At 33.0% G+C, this 21,939-nt stretch overlaps 1 protein-coding gene across 33 annotated transcripts in view; it reads left to right on the plus strand.

The window, feature by feature from the left end:
• Nucleotides 1-21,939, plus strand: part of tenm2a (teneurin transmembrane protein 2a) — a 1,361,633-nt gene that overhangs the window by 1,150,523 nt on the left and 189,171 nt on the right. For 2 of the 33 annotated variants that reach the window (XM_073921918.1, XM_073921921.1), the window contains exon 1: nucleotides 9,375-9,547. The exons of the other annotated variants lie outside the window; for them this stretch is intronic. In XM_073921918.1, coding sequence (XP_073778019.1) covers nucleotides 9,499-9,547 — 49 coding nt within the window. In that variant the 5' untranslated portion in view covers nucleotides 9,375-9,498. Of the gene's footprint in view, nucleotides 1-9,374; nucleotides 9,548-21,939 lie in introns of those variants that run through there. 33 annotated transcript variants of the gene reach the window in all.

The raw sequence follows: 21,939 nt of genomic DNA on the forward strand, positions 1-21,939 counted from the left end.
TGTCGCGAAGCCCTGCGAGGTTAATTAACGTCAGTGTCGGCATGGTTCCTCTCAGCGTGTCTGCCGAGAGACCGAAGCTCGACGCAGAACCGTTTCCTGCAGTCAGCCAGAGACGTGAGCGTCTGACGATCGCTCTGACATATATAAGGCGGCCATTCATGTGTGTCTGTCTGTACGTGTGTAGATAACACGTCTCTGTTCTGCTCTGATTGTCTCCCAGAGAAGATGATTGACTCTCACACATAAAGTCCCGTAAAGTGACCGAACGGAAAGTATTTTGCATATGCTGGACACAGCCATACGTTAAGGCCTCGCAGATGAGTTGGAGATGTCTGGCAAAGTCGAAGTGAATGTTTTGCTTCCAAATGTCCTGATTAAAGACACAGACGGTAGGAAGGGCCATGCGACTATACGGCTGATGTAATGAGAGAGCCAGATGTGTGTTTTATGAGCATTGTATAATCAAATGCAAAACTTGGACAGTATTATTCTTGCGTTAAAAATGTAAACGTCTCTGCAATGTCCAAAATAATTTTCTGCTTGGCTCCTTATTGCGAGCTGGGTGCGAAGCGATCATAATTGCACTCTTTACAAAGAGAGAGAGAGAGAAACACATGGGAATACATCTGCCTCTCCCATCCTCATGCCCATTCCCTTCATAATGCTATCAGTATTGACTGTCATTAGGAGCAGTATTAGAGTATTACGACAACTAATGCTGATGGAAGAGAGAAAGAGACTGAAAGAGAGGATGGAGAAATGCGAACAGCATCAGCCTGACGAAGGAAAACGAAGATGCAGACTGACTGAAAGATAGATAAAAGGAGCAAGAATGAGGTAGAATGAAAAATGAGGAAGAAGTTATATAATTCTCCAAAGGTGCATTGCTACTTTTTGCAGTTTTAAAGAGTTTTTCTCTTTCTTTATACATACTTTATTGGCTTTTTCTGTGAAGGTAGTGGACCAAACACTGACGTATAAGTCTAACTGCCTTACCTTAATACTTCTCAAAGCATTGGGAAGTCTGTATGTTTTTTTTTGTGAATCGGTTCATTCTAATAGTGCTCTTTTATATGCAGCATTGAAAAGTCTGATTAATTTGGTTCTCATTTATAATACTGTACTTACTGATTCAGTCTTATAAATCTGTCCTCTTTCATATGTATCATTGTCAGTAGCTATGTTTCCATCCAAAAATGCTAATAAACTTTATGCACAAAACTGACATATCATTGAATTACATGCAAATAAAGCAGTGTTTCAATCCAATCTAAGTCTAGATCCAGTCTAAGAGAACAAAATTGTCACTTCCTGATTAACTGCCATCAAATATCAAATGTAAAAACTGAATTTTTTGCAGTAGGAAAAGCTGTCTTTCTTTGTTTAATAAATAATTTGTGCCTCAGAAGTCAAGGTCGACATTCAGTGAACGTGGTGGCGTTTGAAGGTGTAAGATGCGTAGCACAGATGCTCTTGATGGCAGGCACTTGCAGAGATAGGGCTTATCCTGTGTTTTCTTGGAAAAAAAAATGCCCTTCAAAAATGAACTAAAGTGCCCCCTGGTCTTCAGTTTGCAGCAATTTTTGTAAATGACACTGTATTTAACTGTAATGTGAACTGTATTTTACTGTAGGGCAGTTATGCGGTATGTTACTGTATTTTAAAGTTGCGTTGTGAAAATCACTGTATTATACAGTAAAGATATACAATACTGTAAATGCAAATACAGTATTTGTGCTGTAATTGTTTTACAGTAAGTTACTGTAGAATCTACAGGACATTGTTAACAATGCACTATTAACGATTATTGTAAATTACACAGTCTGTAATGGTTATGTGAATTGTATTTCACTGTAGGATGGTTATGCAGTATGTTAACGTATTTTAAAGTTGCATTGTGAAAATGAATGTGTAATGAACATTAATGATATACAATACTGTAAATTTACATACAACGATATAAATTGCGCTGTAAATAAATACAGCATTTTTACTTTAATTGATTAACAGTAAGTTACTGGCAAACTGCTGCCAGTAAGCTACTGTAGATTTTGCAGGAAATTGTTAACAGTGTACCGTTAGAGTCATTAATTAATAAATTCATTCATTAATTCATTCATTAATTTATTAATTTATTCATTAACCAGGGGTCGCCACAGTGGAATGAGCCACCAATTTATCCAGCGTGTGTTTTACGCAGTGGATGCACTTGCAGCTGCATCCCATCACTGGAAAAAAACATTAAAATGTGATTTATTATATTGAATCAGTTTGTTTTAAAAGGTTCTCACTCATATGTAGATTTGCTAGCCTTTTAATCTATTCAGTTCATTTTAAATGCTCTCACATAATATGTTATATTGTGGAGGTGTTTGTCCTTTCAATTTTTTATATGTACTGTACAATGTTTTAGTTATATAAAAAAAATATTATTGTAAATTTTTATTTTTTTTTTCTTTTAACTGAGCCTTCATTTTTTTGTTTCTGTAAAAATACGTTGTTATAAATTGTTAGAAATTGAAAATAAATTTTCTAACCTGACAAGCTACAATATTTTCCAAACTAGTAGCTGGTTAGTGTGCAACATCTAAAATAGTTTGACAATAAATCCTGTTTGTGCCTTCCTCTGGATTTAATTTAAACCTGGTTTATTAACTTCGAGCATTCCTAACTTTTGTAATCACATTCGTGTGCGAAGGGTTTCAATTAAGTTAAAAACAATTGAGTACAATTTCAGCTTCATTTGTATTTGTCATTGTGTCAGGCAGTAATTAGCAGCCGCACATCCCACCATCCAATCCACTCTTTTACTGTCTAACACTCTATCAACCCTAAAGGTATTTTTGTAGGTGCTCGTTCATTTATTCTAGTGCACAAATGCATTACCGTGTGGGGGCCCATCCATGTTCTTTATGTGAACTGGTCTGGTGCAGATGAAAGTCTATTAACCGAACACATCTCAGTGATGCCCTGACCGCTATCTGTCACTCCCAATTAAATCCGACGCCAACTAGAGAAACCTAGCCGTACTCTTTGTAGATGGGAATCTGGAGATTATTCTATTCATAGCTTTGTTAAATGTCCCAAAACTCCCTAGATGGCTTTCATCTCACTCTCTTTCACCCTTTGTCCACCTGTCTTCCTGTCTTCTGTTATTCTCAGATTTCTCCACAGTCTTATCTTTCTCGTTTTCGGTGAACGTGGAGTGCGTTTTCACAAAATGGACTGACTTTTCCATATTGAGCTACAGCTCGTAGTTTCATTATAAGCTGCTTTAAGGCAATATGCATATTACAGTGGTGAATACAGCTGAGCCTGAGTGGAGGACTATTCAAAGAAGAATCCATTTGTCACTGAATTAGCGCTAATTAGCAGAGTTTGGGCATGCTGTATCATAATTGGACACATTTTTCTATGTTTCCTCCAGCTGGTTGCTGGAATCCTGGCATAGGGAGCGGAAGATGGGAGCAAAAGCGGGTTGAGGTGGGAAGAGGAGGCGGTGAAGTGTACAGTTTAAGTCCCTTTGTTGATTTAGCTGGAAGCAACTTTTGGCTGACTGCACCCGCTGGCGGTGTTCTTGTTCTCTTATATAGAGCTATACGTATGCTTTGAGGCGCAGTTCGAAAAATTAAACGCTAGTGGAACAGGAACGAAAAAAAGGAAAGAGCAGAGAAGAGATGAGGCATAAAACCCCTGTTCTGCAACATGCAGCTGGATCATCAGCGCAACCTAATGAAGGTAGAGGCATCCCACTGGTTTTATACCGCCAGCCTCGCACAAGGGAATGCCAATTAAGTGCCCCCTCCCTCCTTGATACACACACATGCATGCCCAAACACACACTTATGCATAATGAAGGATGCAGAGACACGGGCACATGTGGGGGGAGTTGTTTGGCAAACCCTGGAACAATGTCAAGATTGTGTCATTTCACCAGCATCAGTAGAGAAAGCTCTCTTTCTCATGCCAAGCTGAATGGCATTGTATGGCCTGATTGAAAAACAACTTCCGTCTCTGTAAGGATGACTCTCTTTGGAGTCAATCTGGAGTGGTGTAGAAAGAGCATGACTGAACAGCATGAGGTCCGGTCTACATTGCTGTTTATCCCCGCCAAGAAACACCCACTTGCTGTAGATAGGAAGAGAGTGGCGTAAGAGAACAACCACTGTTTTGTTTATACTTTATGTGTCGTTTAGTGGCAGGTTAATCTGATAGGTGTGATAGGATAATAATAGACCACTGGTGGGGGGAAATATACTGTAATTAAAAATAATAGTATGGCAGTCAAGTCACGGTCATGGTATGCGCATTTCATGTTAAACAGCCTTAAAGAAATAGAACATGTTATCCAAATTTAGGATTTTGAGACTATGCATTATTTTTAGTATATAGAGATATATAGAGAAAAATGTCTCCTTTATAGTATTTGTGTTTGTTTAATTCATATATGTGTGCATGAATGTGTCTAAATGTGTATAATTGCTACAAAGTAATAGCACTGAATTGGATCAAACTGATCAAAATTGCTAAACTTCTGTTCTTTTATAATTTAATTAAATTTAATTTAATTTATTTTTTGGGCAAATCTAGGAGTAGTTACCATAGGGTTTACTTTAAGCAATCATTCATCAACCTGGTAAAATCAATCAAGCCAGTCAATCAGGGGTGTGTTTCTAAAACCATTGTTAACCAACTAAGGATGCAAGTTCATTACAAACAAAAAATAGTTTGTTGAATTGGTGTTTCCCAAATCCATAATTCCAACCAACATTCGCAAACTGCGTTGTAAAACTTGAAAGCTTGCAACTACATCTCTAGAGCTGTAGTTAGAAGCATAGTTCTTGGCTGTGTTCTATTCCCAGTTATCCCCCCGATGCTCTGTTAGTTTCAAATGTTCTAACATTTAAACTTGGAATGATAAAAAAAAAACGAAAAAAAAAAAAAAACATTAATCATCTCTCCTAGCGTTGCGTCTCCAAAGTTTGTGAAAACAAAAATATATAAAATATATATATATAAAAAAATAATATATAAATATAAATAATAATATAAATAATATATAAAAATATATAGCATATGATAATGCTTTTAATTTATAGTGGACTATTTATTAAGAAATGTATCTGAACTGTAGGACTATATGACATGGGCCCATTGGTTAGAACATAAAAGTAGACTTAAAACAAAAAAACATTATCCTACTTAATAATATTAATACTTATAATAATAATAAATTAGTAATAATAATAATAATTGTTATTACTTTTAAGTAGGATTTTTTTTCCTTAATAAATAGCCTGCTGTGAATTATAACCATTAGCCTAACCTGATTTATATGATTTATATATGAGATTAGAATAGTGGTTTTATGTTTGGAATAGAATATGTCATATTCTCAGTTTTCATTTGTAAAGCAAGCATTGCCCCTATATGTGCTGTTTTAATATATTTAATTAATATGGAAAATGCATGCTTTTACTAAAACTAATATTGGATTTTTTTTTAAATGCGTGTGAATGTAAAAATCATTTGCACACAAAAAGTATTGAGTTTCTCTTTATAGAGGCTATTACTACACCCTGTTTAAGCATCATTATGGATATTTTACATTATAACTAATGCGGTTCAAACAATGGATCTCCAAGAAAGCAACTATGGTTTCAGGAAACACTCGTCGCTGCATTGTTTATTTCCCAAATGATGCATTGTACTATGATATTTCAGCCATGAGTTGTCGTTGTTTGGGAAACACAGATTAAACTCAGATTAGATCTTGCCAAATCAAGACACATCTAGAAAGGGTTTAGTACGCATCGGTATGCCGGCCAGTCAGCTCTGCATGTCCAGTCAGCGGGTGTGCCGTCTGAGGCTAAACGAACCTGAAGAGCTTTTGTGGTGAATCTCCAAGACATTATTGTCCGTCTCGTCTTCACTCAGGCCTTGCACTCATTTAAAGCACTCTGTTTAATGTATGGTGTCTGTACCACGTAAGCGCTCTAAGAACGTCTCTCTTAAGTGCTTTCGTAGCTACATCAGGTCATACCCGGGTGTGAATGTGATGCTCGTCTTCACAACTTCCCTCCTCAGAGAGATGAATGGAGAGTGAATGGAGAGTAATGTGAAAATAAGAAGGTCTTGAGTCTGCAAAAACAGCAGGAATAACAGGGACTGTTGTTGAGCAAGAAGGCCTCAAAATGTGATGCGACATCAAAAGTATTGCTATTTCAATGTAGCGATACTGAAATATGTTTAAAATAATACAGTATTACATATTACACAAATGTGAATGTTCTACTTGACATGTCCTTATGTGTAGAAAGCTAAACTTATGTCGAACTGCATCAAAATAGCCATTAAAAAAAAAAAAAAAAACTGTCCGTTATGTCTAAAATTAAAGTTACATATTTGGGGAAGCCTTACAGCAACGAGGACGCTGGTTCGAGTCCCGGCTTGGCCAGTTGGCATTGTGGAGTTTGCATGTACTCGTTATGTTGGTGTGAGTTTCCTCCTGGTGTTTTGATTGCCTATACAATCCAAAGACATGCGCTATAAGTGAATTAAATTAGGTAAATTGGTCGTATTGTATGAGTGCGAGAGTGTATGGATGTTTCCTAGTAATGCGTAAAACATGCTGGAATAGTTGGCAGTTCATTCCCCTGTTGCAACCCCTGATAAATAAGGGACTATTAAAAGGTTAAATGAATGAATGGATGAATTTCTTAAAATGTAATGCCTAAATATGCTATCGTCTTTAACACCAACAAGAAAATACAAACTTACTTTCATACATTCAATCACACCCATGTCAAAATAGCCAGAAGTTATTAATCTCGGTGAGAGAGCTTGGTGAAAATTGATGCAGTGTGTTTTGTACTATGTGAGCATCAAGAATAGTTGAAATGAGCAATGATGCTTTTTGTCACCAATCTATCAGAATGTCCTGTAAAATGTGGTTCCAACTAAGGAAAACAAGACACAATTTAAAATTAATGTGAAGACAGCAGCTTGTAAACATCTTCTATAAAGCGACATGTTGAAAGTAGACTAGTACTTAAACAAGAACCCCAAAAGCCTCACTACACTAACGGCTTTTTATTGGTCTATTTCATTAGAAGAGTGCCAATGTCAGGGCAGCCAGAGTATATTTTGATGCTTTTTAGGGCACAGTTGAACCTACATGATGCATGTTTAAAATTGTTACTATTTTTTTTATTGTGTTTATTTGTGTTATTGGTTGTGATTTGTTTATTAGTGACTGTTCACTTGTCCTCAAAAAGGTTTTTGCTTGATATCAGTTTAGGCAAGTAGTTACTTCTGGGATTGAATGATTAAATGATTGAATAATGGAATAATTTATTAGAATTTGATATAAATGTAACTATATATATATATATATATATATATATATATATATATATATATATATATATATATATATACATATATATATATATATATATATATATATATATATATATATATATATATATATATATATATATATATATATATATATATATAATTCATTAATTCATTCATTCAGTCATTGTCAGGGTTTCAGGAAGGGAAAGGGAGCGAGGACTCAAGTGCAGTAAAAAAACTTGATTATAAAAATAATATAAAAGGTAGCAAATACAACCTAGAGGAGGAAAATATTAACAAAACAAATAAACTAGACTGTGCAGGCTGTCAGGGATTAGGGCTGGAAAGAACAGGACACCCCACCACACGACTTGATATTGACATTTCAAACTGGCACAGGACAGCAGACACAAGGAGACAATAAGGAGAAATAATTTGCAACTAACTGCTGAACATAATAAATGAATAATGGGTTAACAAAGAAGGTGGGACTAGACATTAGACGGGAGAGCACATGACACAAAGAAAAAAATCAAGCCATGTGCTCACTAAATTGGGACTAGAACATGCTGCCAATGAGAAAACTCATTAATCATGTGTTCACATGAAACACAACACTAAAGCACGGATCTCATTTAAACATGAACCACGTGCTAAACACAACACCAACAGAAGACTGAATGCAAGACACGAGTACACAATAAATTGTAACACTCACTGTGCACTAACACATGCAATGTGAAAGTTCCATCCCAGAATCAATCGAAACCAAAACAAGCTTGACTAAGACTGAGAATGAAACACCACACTGCAGACAGAACAAACTCAAACACCGGTACGAGAGCGCAGCTTGGCCCAAGCGCAGCCAAGATGGAGCTCATACAATCACAGAGACCGACAATGACGGGAATTTGTTTGTTCGTTCGTTCGTTTTCTCATTATTCCTTCCTTCCTTCCTTGGTTTGTTCAGTCCTTCGTTCATTCCTTCGTTTATTTCTTCTTTAGATACTTTGTTTGTTTCTTCATTCATTCGTTCGTTCGTTTCTTCCTTTGTTTGTTCATCCCTTCCTTCATTCGTTCGTCCATCCGTTTATTCCTACATTCCTTCGTACATTTGTTTGTAGATTCATTCATTTATTTTTATTAGTTAGTTATTGAAAATGTTTGTGGCCTGACCTGGAGGTTCCTTAAAAGTGAACATATGCTAGAATAAATGTGATTAATTTGATCATTTTATTTGAATTTATATAAAAAAAAATATTCATTTAAATGATATCGCTCATATGATGGCTTAAAGTGGTCCAATTAAGTCAATATTTCAGTTAAATAAATATGTTAGAGTTTACTTACAGCCATGCATGCATTATTCCTTTACATTTTGTTATTATTATTATTATTATTATTATTATTATTAATAATAATAATAATAATAATAATAATAATAATTATTATTATTATTATTATTATTATTATTATTATTATTATTATTATTATTGTTATTATTATTATTATTATTATTATTATTATTATAATAATAATAATAATAATAATAATAATAATAATAATAATAATAATAATAATAATAATATCATCATTAATATTAATATTAATAATATTTTATAGATCACAATCTTTGCTTGGGAAGTGGTGTACGCACATTTCCACCCACGATTTTTGCTTTCGCCATGTTTGTAAATAAGATACCAGACCAGTAGTATAAATTCTTAACTTAAATTAAGACATGCATAAAGCATCGTTTTAATTAATGCCGGTGAATTCTTTCTCTGTGATAAAAAAAATAATGCTATCAAATATTAAAATATTTGAAGCTATAGCGATTCCAGTTTCATGACAACACCACTACAAAACGCAGATAAGTAGAACCCGCTCTTCCCTACAGAGATACCTTACTTATGGCAGCAACATGCAGGAACTGAACCCAAGAGAGAGTGAGGGAGGAGAGAGAGATAGAGTGAGAAAGAGAGAGGGAGAGAGTTTTCCTTCAGCTCCTCACTCTCAGCTGAAGTCTCTCTGGAAGTAGAGCACTGACAGCAGCTCAGTGAGACTGTAAGTGTGTCTCCTGGTGTAAACGAATCAATGAGACAGACATCCTGACAGACATGTTGTCCTCCTGTCATGGACGGGTGGAATAAAGCTGACTGCTGCAGGATGGAGACAGGAGAAGGTAAGACACCCTTTGCTTTAGAGACGGTCTCAATTCTATATGGTCGCTGCATTGATTTTGGTGAAACTCTCGGTGAATGTATCGATTGTGAGGTCGGCTGGTTGTGAGGTGGAATTGTGGGAGACTATTAAGTTGCGCCCTGTTTCGCAAGGTCAAAGACGTTCTCTTGTGTGTTGATTCTAACATGAAAGCGGTTCAGAGGGTTTTGATATATGGTGGAGAGATCAGGTGTGCAGGTGCATTTATTAAGCAGCATAGCTAGTAGTGTACACAGCCATCTGTTCACGATGTGTAAGAGGGCAGGAATGTGTGTGTGAGTTTGAGAGAGTGAGAAGGAGAAAGAGAGAGTGAGTATGAGCACAAGCATGCACATAAAGCCGTGTATTTAGAATGGCCTGCATGGGTCTGTTTATATGTTCATTATAACACATTTATTTTCATTATTATATAGCAAAATAGATTTAATATAAAAATCTTATATTCACTGGATGGTTACATTTATTTATTTATTTATTTTTTTTTACTTTTGTTTAATAGCTGTTGAGGTTATAATAATAATCCAAATGTATTATGAATAAACAAAATAAATATCTATAAATATGCATATTATATTAGTTATTTATAAATTTTGATACTACAAAAACTTTTTTATTTTATCATAATGTGACATTTAAAAAACTCATATTTGAAATATTATGCATTATTTATACATTTTTATTATTTATTATGTTTTATTTTTTTTATATGTTTTTATTTATTTGTATTAAATTATTTTATTGTTTTATTTTAATATAATTTTTTGTTTTATTTTAATATTTTATAATAATAATAATAATACATGGAAATGTATTTAAATGTATTATAAATAAACAAAATTATATATGTATAATTATATACTTTCATAATAAATACACATTATTTATTTTATTATAGTGTGACATTAATCAGTCAAACTCATTCAAACTCAACTTATTTTTACATTTTTTATATTTATTATATTTTATTTTATTCATATTATTGAATGTATTTTTATTATATTAAATTTATTTTATTTTTGTTTGATAGCTGCCGAGGTTGTTAATAATAATAATAATAATAATAATAATAATAATAATAATAATAATAATAATAATAATAATAATAACAATAATAATAATAATAATAATAATAATAATAATAATATATTATTTAAAAAGTAAAATATATAAAGACAGTAAATGTTCAAATGTATTATAACAAAATAATTATATTATGATTATACAATTATAATTATTACATTATCATTATTTAATATAATGTGTATATATGTGTGTGCGTATAATGTGTATAATTATATATGTATAATTGTATATGTATTATATGTATAATTATACATTTTCATAATAAATACACATTATTATATTTTAGTATTTTTTAAATAACACAAAATATTTTAATTATTTGTGTTTTAATGATTTGTATTATTTATACATTTTCAATTAATTCATTCAATAGTCTCTTTATTAATCTAAGGTCGCCACAGCGGAATTAACCACCAACTTATTCAGCACGTTTTTACGCAGCGGATGCCCTTCAGCCGCAACCTATCTCTGGGAAACATACACACACACACACACGCACACACACACACACATACACACACACACACACGCACACACACTTATACACTACGGACAATTTAGCCTACCCAATTGACCTGTACAGCATGTATTTGGACTGTGGAGGAAACCGAAGCACCCGGAGGAAACCCACACGAACGCAGGGAGAACATGCAAACTCCACACAGAAACGCCAACTGAGCCGAGGTTCGAACCAGCAATCCAGCGACCTACTTGCTGTGAGGCGACAGCACTACCTACTGTGCCACTGCGTCGCCCTTATTCATTTTTATTATTTGTTATTTTTTAAGCAGGTAAGCATCACAATGTTCAAGTGAATTAGTTCCATTAATTATTTATGGAAAATCAGAAAACATTAAATTATAACCGAAAAAAAAGCACTTAGGCATCTTCTCTCTTTAATGCTGTATGATTAGACATAATTATTGTTTAAAAACAGCATGTCTCCCCATATTCCTTCTAAAGTACTGACATCCTCCCACTTCAGGCAGACCTTGTGTATTTGCTCTTCTGACCACAACTGAACAGCATGTGCATATTCAGAGTTCTCTAATTAGCGGATGTGTTGCTTTATCATCACAGGTGGTTGTGATGAGAGCTGGAGCTTCGCCTTGTGTTGCTCAGGTCCAATCACATGTAGTTAATGAGCTGACGGGGTTAGTTACCACTGGGTTAATGACGCACATTAATATGTTGCTAATATACCCCAGGTCATGCAGTAATTAAAAATCTCATTTTCAACTCATAGAAAGCAGAGGCTCTCTTTCATCTTAAATGATTTAGTAAAGCATGCGAAGGAAAGAGCGAGGTGTGTCAATTGTAGTTATGTTATCATGATATTTCAAACTTCGAAACGATACCTTGAAAAATATCAATATTTGATACCATTTTTGATACTAATATGAGTAAATAATGCTGTTACAGTCAGGACAGTTGTAAGGCTCAGTAAAAATTAAACAAATTAAAAAATATATTATATAATATACTATAATATAATATAATATAATTTTAAAAAGTGTTAGTTCCTAGAAAACTAAATACTATCCTAACGTATCTGAAGTTAAAACAAGTGAACTGTCAGTAATAATCAAAGAAGCAAATTATAAACAATAATGTAAATAATCATGGCATAACAAATGAAAACAGTGCTTAAAATTATTAAAGTAATAGAAACACAATAAGTCTCCTTTCCTGACGCAAAAATAGGATCCAAATCCTTTCCATTTTGAGGCCCACCACAGTGTGACGTAGAAGTGGGATTTCCTAGCCCACCAAATTGATTGACAGCCGCTTAATAACATGTCTCTGTAGTAATGAATATAATCATATCAAGAAGACAGGACTTGCGCAAAGCAACTGGGATTAAATGATCTGTTCAGCTCTCTGTGATCAGCTACACCTTAAGAATGAGTTTTATAAGTTTAAAATGATTTTAAAATCAGTGCATGTTTGTAATAAAGACAGTAAAATCGATTTGTAATTCATCACCACAGCCACATGTCAGTATAATTATAAAAGAAGACACTTCAATCCTGGTCTGTGGACTTAAATCAGGTTTATTTTGTACATTACAGATGTCCATGGTGGATATTAATGTGTATCCTGTCACACTTGCCATACAAAAACGTGCGCAAACTTTATAATGACATTGTGTGCGACTCATTGTATAAAGGCTTGAATTAACTCCACAACAAATATATTACATAACCATTGGGAAAGTTCTTATTGTAGTAAAGCAGATCTGCTTCATTTTTGTCTGTCACTGTGCTGTTTATCTACATGAAGGCTACACGCATCAGAGAAATACAGAGAGATCTCTGGCTCTGACATTAAAGGCACAGGCAACAAAACAGCTAATGTCCTAACAGCTCAAATTTTCCAGATTTAGAAAGGTATAATAAATAATCTGATAAGTATTTTGAGCTGAATCTTTACAGATACATTCTTGAGACACGAAAGACGTTTTTTAAATCTTTAAAAGGGGGTAAAATAGGTGCCCTTTTTAGGTCTAATGGTGATTTTCTTTTTTTCTTTTTTTCTTTTGTGAAAGATTAATGTTATGTTTAGGCTTATTTCCCTTAAGGAATTGTTTTCCTATTTTACATTCAATTAATACACACACACACACACACACACACACACACAAAACTGTAAGAGATAGCATACTGTATGTATCCATAACCAAGCCTTAAGAAAAATGCATTAAAACTTGTAGTCATGATACCTCATTTCAGAAACCATGGAAACAGATATAAGTTGTAATAACATCACAACCATTGTTTAGTCTTTTTTTAGTCAAAATTTTTAATTTGAAGTGCATTGTAAACCAGCACTACTGTCAAAGAAAAATTGGGACATATATAGATGCAGAAAAGTGATATTGTATGATACGAAATATTCCAGTATCAAAACATAGCAGAAAAAAGCACTATTCATTTCTGCTTCCAATTATATAATTACTTTTAAGTCATGGTTTAAGTCATGGCCGTACAGTGTGTGTGTGTGTGTGTGTCTGTGTGATGTAATGTCAGGTCTCACACAAGAGCGGTTGCATCAGGTGTTTAGGGTTCATCCAAACACTGGAGCACAGGGACTCTTGCTCTCTCCTTAGGGTCAGCTGATGCAAAGGCCTGATGAATTTACCTCATAGTAGCACTTTCAACCACAGCCCCTGAGTGTGTGTGAGGTAGAAAAACACCCCGCTGTGACTCTCACACACGGCCCTGTCACGTCTATAAATACTGCTCATTTGCATCTGTTGTTCACACATAAGAGAAATGCGATGTGTACATGATGACCCTAACAAAAATTACCATGTACTTCCAAAAAATCACTTGTACTGTAGCTTAATAATGAATTTGCACAGAATCACAATCAACCAGCATTTTGAAAATATTTTCCGTGAATAAAAAATAAATATATAAATAAATTATAATAATTTGTTTTAACAACAACCCAAATAACAATAATAATAATTATATATATATATATATATATATATATATATATATATATATATATATATATATATATATATATATATATATATATTTTTTTTTTTTTTTTTTTTTGGACAATAAAAAAATAAATAATAGTAATGTCAGCAACACTATTTGAGGGTTTATGTTTACATTTAATATTAAATTTGATTTAATATTATTATGTATTGATGTTTTAAGTAATGGATACAGCACACCAATATATATTGTAAAATGTTATGACTATGTTTTAATGTTATTTATTTTATAAATTTTTTTTATTGACACTTTATTGTAAGTGTTATTACTATACTATTATTACTAATTACTTGCTAACATATAAGTGTTAATTAATTATTTTAGTTACACATATTTGCATAAATAACTAACCTGATAGCAAACCTTAACCTCAATATTTTTATGTTTATAGTTTAACTTGGCACAATATTGTAATTATTATATGTAGTTTCTGTAACTACACTGTAATAAAATGTATACTGTATAAAATAATATAGATTAATGATGATAGTAATATCCCTTACAAATCTGTTAACCAAGTACCTTAATTACACAAACGCAATTTGTATTTGCCAGCTAGTCATAGTAATATCATATTAGGCTGATGCTTATCACATTATACTGAAGGTGACATGAGAGAGAGAAGAAGCACTTCACAAGTCTGAAGTGACACGTGAGTGAGTGAAAGAGTGCGAAAAGGTGAAAAAGACGAGTGTGCGCAGAAGCATGTGCTGCAATAAGACAAACACACAAGGCAATGGTGATAGTTGTGATTTAGTAGCAAAGTGGTTTTTGCAGGAAGGTTGTTATCTTGAGTAGAGAGAGGAATCTCTTTATTTATTTCCAAAAGCTTTGATCTTGAGCACGGGTGAGAGGTTTCCAAAGACCACGCCATCAAGAAGGCGAAGGCGAACAGTTGAGCAGACGGACGGATTGGGAGACAGAAAGTTTTTTTTTTTTTCCTTTTTTTTCTGTGCTTTATTTCTTTCTAACAGTGTTAAAAATAGACCTGCTTCTATCAGAGTCACAGACATCAAAGAGAGTCGGCTGGAATATAATTAGCCATTCATATACTTTCACAGCCAACAGATGATTTGAGTGTAGAGAACCTGCTGTGCACAACTTCATTCATAGTTTTTTTCCTTTTTTGTCGTTTTTTTTTTATGTGTACTAAATTAAGTAATTTAAAGCAAAATGAGAAGCTAACTGAAATGTCATATTTATATTTAAAGACATGATTAAAAAATGAAAATGTATTTTAATTCACTCAGCCTCAGGCCAGGCAATACAAGTGGGTGACTTTTTTTTTCTTCAGTTGAACATTATTATAACAGTTAGGAACTCATATTTTTATTTTAATTAGTTCTTGTTTCTATGCTTTTTTTGATCCATGTTTTTGGAATGTACTTTAAAAATAAAACAAAATAAAATAACTAAATGAAATGTGGGTATCATGTTTATATATATATATATATATATATATATATATATATATATATATATATATATATATATATATATATACATATATATATTAAGAATTTTTGCAGTAATAAATGCAACTTCATAAGTCATTCAAGTGTCAGACTACAAAATGAAAGTAATTCCGCTTTTTTTTTTTCTGTGATTATCATCTGTATATCGTTTATACAGATGATATACAAATTCTTCTCAAATTCTTGAGTATTTGTTACTGTTGATTGTTCTAGTAATTCTCTATTTATGTGTTTCTCATTATAGTCAATCCTACCAAAATATTGAGCTCTTATGAAATGTAAAAACAACAGAACATTACTTCATTTAATTCACAGCCTTGGAAAGTTGTCTCATTTATCCAGCATATGCTTGCATGCAAACTTACATTCATACTTACTTTTTGTGTGATTGATTGATTGATTGATTGATTGATTGATTGATTGATTGATTGATTGATTGATTGATTGATTGATTGATTGATTGATTGCAATACATGAAGTAAGAACATATTACATATAAATATCAATTCCAACTCAATACAAAATGACATAAAACTCCAGACTGTCGTATTTGGTGATGATATGGATGAACGGTTATTATTTTGTATAAAAAGGTTCTGCTTCTTTTGCAAACCAATCTTTTTGCCTCACTAGAGATCAATGCATCATAAAGAGCCATGAGCATTAATGTGGTGTTGCCCTTTGTGTTTTCTTGACATTTGAAGTGTTGCCAGCCATTGACTTTTTTTTATTTACATTGATTTGCTTCATAATAATACTGGGGAGCGGCATGGTGGCTCACTGGTTATCTATATTGTCACACAGCAAAAAGGTCGCTGGTTTGAGTCCTGGCTAAGACAGTTGGCATTTCTATGTGGAGTTTGCATGTTCTCCCTGTGTTGGTGTGGGTTTCCTCTGGATACTTCGGTTTCTCCCACAGTTCAAAGACATAGGTGAATTGAATGAGCTAAATTGGCCGTGTGAATGAGTTTGTGTGTGAATGCCAGAGTGTATGGGTGTTTCCCAGTTCTAGGTTGTGGCTGGAAGGGCATCCGTTGCATAAACATGTGCCGGAATTCATTCTACTGTGGCGACTTCTGCAATAGAGACTAAGCTGAAGGGAAAAGAATGAATGAATGAATGAAATCACTACTGAAGAATAAAAAGTCACCTTCTTCTTGGATCAACATGAGTAAATTAAAAGCAAAATTACTTTTTTTTAGGTGAACTATCTCTTTAAGGCTAGAATAATAATATTAAAGCCTAAATGAGCTGTTTATAGTTGCAGTCAGAGCTCTTCTGATGTTTTTGGCTGGTCAGAACTGACAGATTGACACAGATAAAAATAACACAGTGATTAATGGACAAATACTTCTTTTTAAAGCTCCATCCAGGGAGAGGATATCAAACATGTGATGTTTTGAGCAATTTTAGAGCGCGCATTTTAATTTTCCATTCAACTCCTAGTAACGAGATGCATGTTTCTGTGTGCTAGTTTTCTTTGTAAAGAGTTGAATGTCTGCTGTTCTGTGATTCTCGGTTACTTACTGTATGATGGCCAGTTTTTTTTTTTTTTCCTCTGTAACCATTTACAAAGTTGGCAAGTGCATCATGCCTAGTGTTTTCAAATCTGTTCCGATTTCCAAACCCACTCTTATGCATTCCAGCCTTTAGTTATGAACGCTGTTCTACTGCATTTGTTTGCACACTGTATTATGCATATTGTTTGCTTTCATACACTTTTTTAGCCATCTGTAACCCTCTACAAGCATTTGTCATGTCCTAACTTTGGTGTCCTTCTAAGTCCATTCACTGGGACATTTTAGTGCATTCTTATTATTACAGTTTTTGCTCTATTACCATTCTTTAATGAATATGTTTCCAAAGTTAAACTATTTTAAGGCCATTTTAAAGCACAAAATAATGGAACAAAATTTTATTGTTCAAAAACAGCAATTTTTTTTTAATCCCCAAAATCAAGTGTTTAAATGTTAGTATCAGTATTTTAGTCTTAGATACATAAAGATATATAATAGTGTGCTCAAAAACATTGACAAAGTTTGAATGAAAATGATATAAGCAACCAAAGCATTCAGTTTGTCACGTAAATGGTTCAACTATTTTTTGGCATCACCTCATACTTTAGTTTCTCATTAATATTCTGACCAATCAAATGCTCTCTAATATCTGACATGTCCCTCCTCCTTCAATGCACTATTGCTATGTATTGCTTGAGCTCGACCACTCTTACTGCCAGAGCTGTTATAAAAACTAAACACTATTGGCTGTTTTATTAAGAGGAGGAGTTACACTATTTCCTTCTACTTTCCTATTATTTGTCTTATTGTTTCAGTTCAAAATATGTCACATATAGAACAAAAATGCCAGCCTGATCTCACAAGGAAACTTAACTATTTGTAACCAAAGGGGAGTCAGGGAGGTGAGAATCCAGCATGCAGTTTTATTAAGAATCTTCAGGCAGGCAATGGTCAACAGGTACAAACAGGAGCTCAAGGGTAATCCAAAAATGTAGTCGAGGTTACAGGCAAAGAGGTCAATACAGGCGGCAAACAATGTAAACAAGACAAGGGTCAAACACGGAAAGACTAAACAAAGAGAGCGCTTTGTAATGTTACAGGTCAACAACAACAAGACAGCAATGTGTGTGAGAATGAGAGGTGTATAAATAGTGCTGGTCATTAGTCATTTACAAGCTTCAGCTGTGTGCAATCATGGATGATCTGGAACTGGTGTGGGTGTGAGGTGCCTGATGGGAAATGTAGTGGAGTTTAGTAGCAGAATTGTAGTTCGGGTGATAGTATATGTCCTTCAGCTATCTATAAGGGCTATATTGCTGGTTATCGTGACACTATTTTATGCTTTGTCACAGCAAATTCTTATGAGTTCAGTTGTATGAAAATGTACGATTTTAGAAAGGAGGCATGGCACTTAACCCAGCAATCATTGGAGAATAAGCAAATCGTATTATTGTAAACTGTACAAATGAGATACGAATTCATACAAATTAGCCGCTAATTTACGAATTGCCAACTGATCGTGTTGAAACAGAGCCATTCATGGGGCAATTAACTTGACACTACACAAATGCTGAATGGCCATGAAGTCTGTCAACAGCATGCTAAATATAAAACATGCTGATAGACATGACAGAATATAAGGTTTGAATGGCTCCTTAAAATGGCTTTAAAAAATTGTTGTTTCTCAATCTCCGATTTATGCTTAAGGAAGATTTTCAAGGTACTCATTGTTTAACCAACATTTCTATATAGCTCTCAGTGCGGTTGTTCTTTGTGTGGAATTGCTTGTGAATTGAACACAGTTTTGCTGTGCTTACTCTTTAAATTACTCACTTTGTTTTGTTTTAATTAAGTTTAAGATGCAGCCAGAGCCGATTGCCTCATCTTCATTCTCGTCTATGGCTCATCAACAAAAGATTGCATAAGATGTCAAAATAAAATCAAAACAAGCCTGACAAGTCTGACACCATCAGCGCATCTTTATTAATCTGTCAAAATAAAGCTTGATGGGTTACTGCTTGAAAACCCATCATTTAAGATGTGCAGTAAATATTAGATCTGTAATTTACTGTTATTCTTTTGTGGTTTAGGAATTATTTCAACAGTGAAATAGTACTACAATATATAATAGTATCACAATATATTTCTGATTTTATTTGTGATAATGCTTAAAATTAGCTGTAATTATTAATTTATATCCATATTAAAGGTGCCTATAAAACTTAATCACAGAGAAATACAAATATAATATAATATAATATAATATAATATAATATAATATAATATAATATAATGTAATATAATATAATATATTATAATATAATATATTATAATATAGTTATGTTTGAATGAAACATATTCTGTTTATAAACTAATAATGTTATTTCGTTCTGTCTAAAATAGTTAGTTTGTTTGTTTGCTTGTATCTGTTGTAATAACAACAGTTGAAATAACAACAACAACAACATGTTGCCCTGTTTCTAGACATGTTTATGTTAATATTTATAAAACTCTTTAATATTTTTTAGAACTGTTACTATTTAAAGTTAGGTAGGTGTATATCCCCAGAGTGCTGGCTAACAGATTAAATTCAGATTTGAATATATATATTAAAATGCAAAAAAAAAAAAAAAAAGAGCAAAACAATAAATAAATAAATAAATAAATAATGAATATTTGATTGAAAACCTCTGACCAGTTGTCATTTCCTGTTAAATAATATCTACATGCCAGTATTTTAATCTGAATAAATCATGCATAAAATAAACAAATATAAATATTTCACATGAACACATGCTTAATAAATCCAGTAAATCTAGAGAAACTAAGAACTTGTGTCCATGACTCTATATGTAAAACTGCAATGCCAACTGTGATTTTTCCCCCCAAAATATTATGATGGCCTATCCTTCCTTTATTTATTTATTTATTTATTTATTTATTTATTTATTTATTTATTTATTTATTTATTTATTTATTTATTTATTTATTTATTTATTTATTTATTTATTTATTTATTTATTTATTTATTTATTTATTTATTTATTATTATTAATTGCCCAAGACACCTTGCATGCTCTGTTAAGGCAGTGAGGACACTTCTTTATTATGTCACCAGCTTATATCATTGACTACCCTCTTAACATCAACCCTGAAGCTCTACTCTTTTTTTGTCAGCTCATCAGCTCATGAATTTTATCCTTAAGCAAAATGCTACAGTGTGTGTCAGATGAAAACTTTATTTTTCCTGGCCCGAATGAAGTTGACACCATGTCCTTGCAATGTCAGAGTAGATATTACTTTTTAATGTTGTCTTTTAGAGCTTTTTTTTCTCCCAGCCTTGTAAATAAACAAGTGTAGCACTTCTCAGGGATGTGTGCGGTTGCCAAAAAGCTTTTTTATGAATATTGTAGGACTTGTTCTGAGAGAGTGAAATGACAAGCACTGGTGTGTTCTTCATGCTTTACAGCAATGTCTTTCTCATATAAAATGCCACTCTGTATACGCTGCTTCTTGGCTGCATTAAACAGCCTTGAAATCTCTTGACGAGTGCAGTTTTCAATTCTGTTTTGATGTATTTTCTGTTGGAAAAGGAAGTTGTTAGAGACATATATCAGAAAGACTTTCATTCCTCCTTAACAGTTTAAAAAAAGACTTCATTTATGTCACGCTTAAGATCCTGTCAACTTCAAAGAGTATTAGGGGGTATTAGGGGGCAGGACATTATTGCTTGAGAATTTGAGCGTTGATTGGATAACAATTGTGTAGTGCAGGACGAGTCATCACTCTTTTTGATCTGCTTTCCCAGAAGAGAGAATGGTTTTGCTGGCGCATCTGACTATAAATGACTTGAAACATTCTCATATAAATTGATTAAAACAGGGAAGTTGTCAAAGCATAATAAATAAGTAAATAAATCAGTGTTATACTATTTAAATTGTTGATGATGATGATGATAATGATTATGGAGATGATGATGATGATGATGATGATGATGATTTATCCATTTTCTTTAAGCTTAGTCCCTTATTTAGATGTTGCAGCAGCTAAATGTACTGCCGACTATTCCAGCAGATGTTTTACACAGCGTATGCCCTTCCAGTCACAACCCAGTACTGGGAAACATCCATACACTCACACAGCAGATTATATTTTTAATTCCAATATATATAGCCAAATACAACACAACTACTTGTGCGAAATTTCAAATGACACTGCAAAATTCATTAAAAATATATAAATATAAACCATGCAATGCATCCATGGCCAACTTACGTTGAAACAAACAATTCATTTACTGGTTTAGATTATTGTGACTTATCCAGTTGTATGGTTCATTTATTGTTAGAATTTGGCAAATAACGTTGTAAAAAAAGTTAACTAATGTTTTAAATGTGACTGTTTCACCTCACTCAAGGTGTAAGTTAAAGAAATGGGAGAGGAAACTTGTTAACTTTGCGCCATTACACATGTGATCTCCCATTATTAGGCCCTCAAGGAATCTGCCCATGCAGAAATCCGCAGATTTTCACAGATTTTTAGCCCATCATTGCATCTATTTATTTACTTGTGTAAATGTAAATTTATATTTATTCAGTTTTTAAATTGATTTTAGAAATGTTGACTAAAATGAAATTGTTCATTTGATTTATTTACAATACAGTTTTTAAAGTAATATTTTTTTTCTTTTCTTAGATCTATTAAATGAGAGACTTGTTTTGATTACAAAATAAGTGGATAAAATTCTCCACAGAAATAGCAAAA

The sequence above is a fragment of the Danio rerio genome, chromosome 14 (genome assembly GCF_049306965.1).
Source record: "Danio rerio strain Tuebingen ecotype United States chromosome 14, GRCz12tu, whole genome shotgun sequence".
NCBI lineage: Eukaryota > Metazoa > Chordata > Actinopteri > Cypriniformes > Danionidae > Danio > Danio rerio.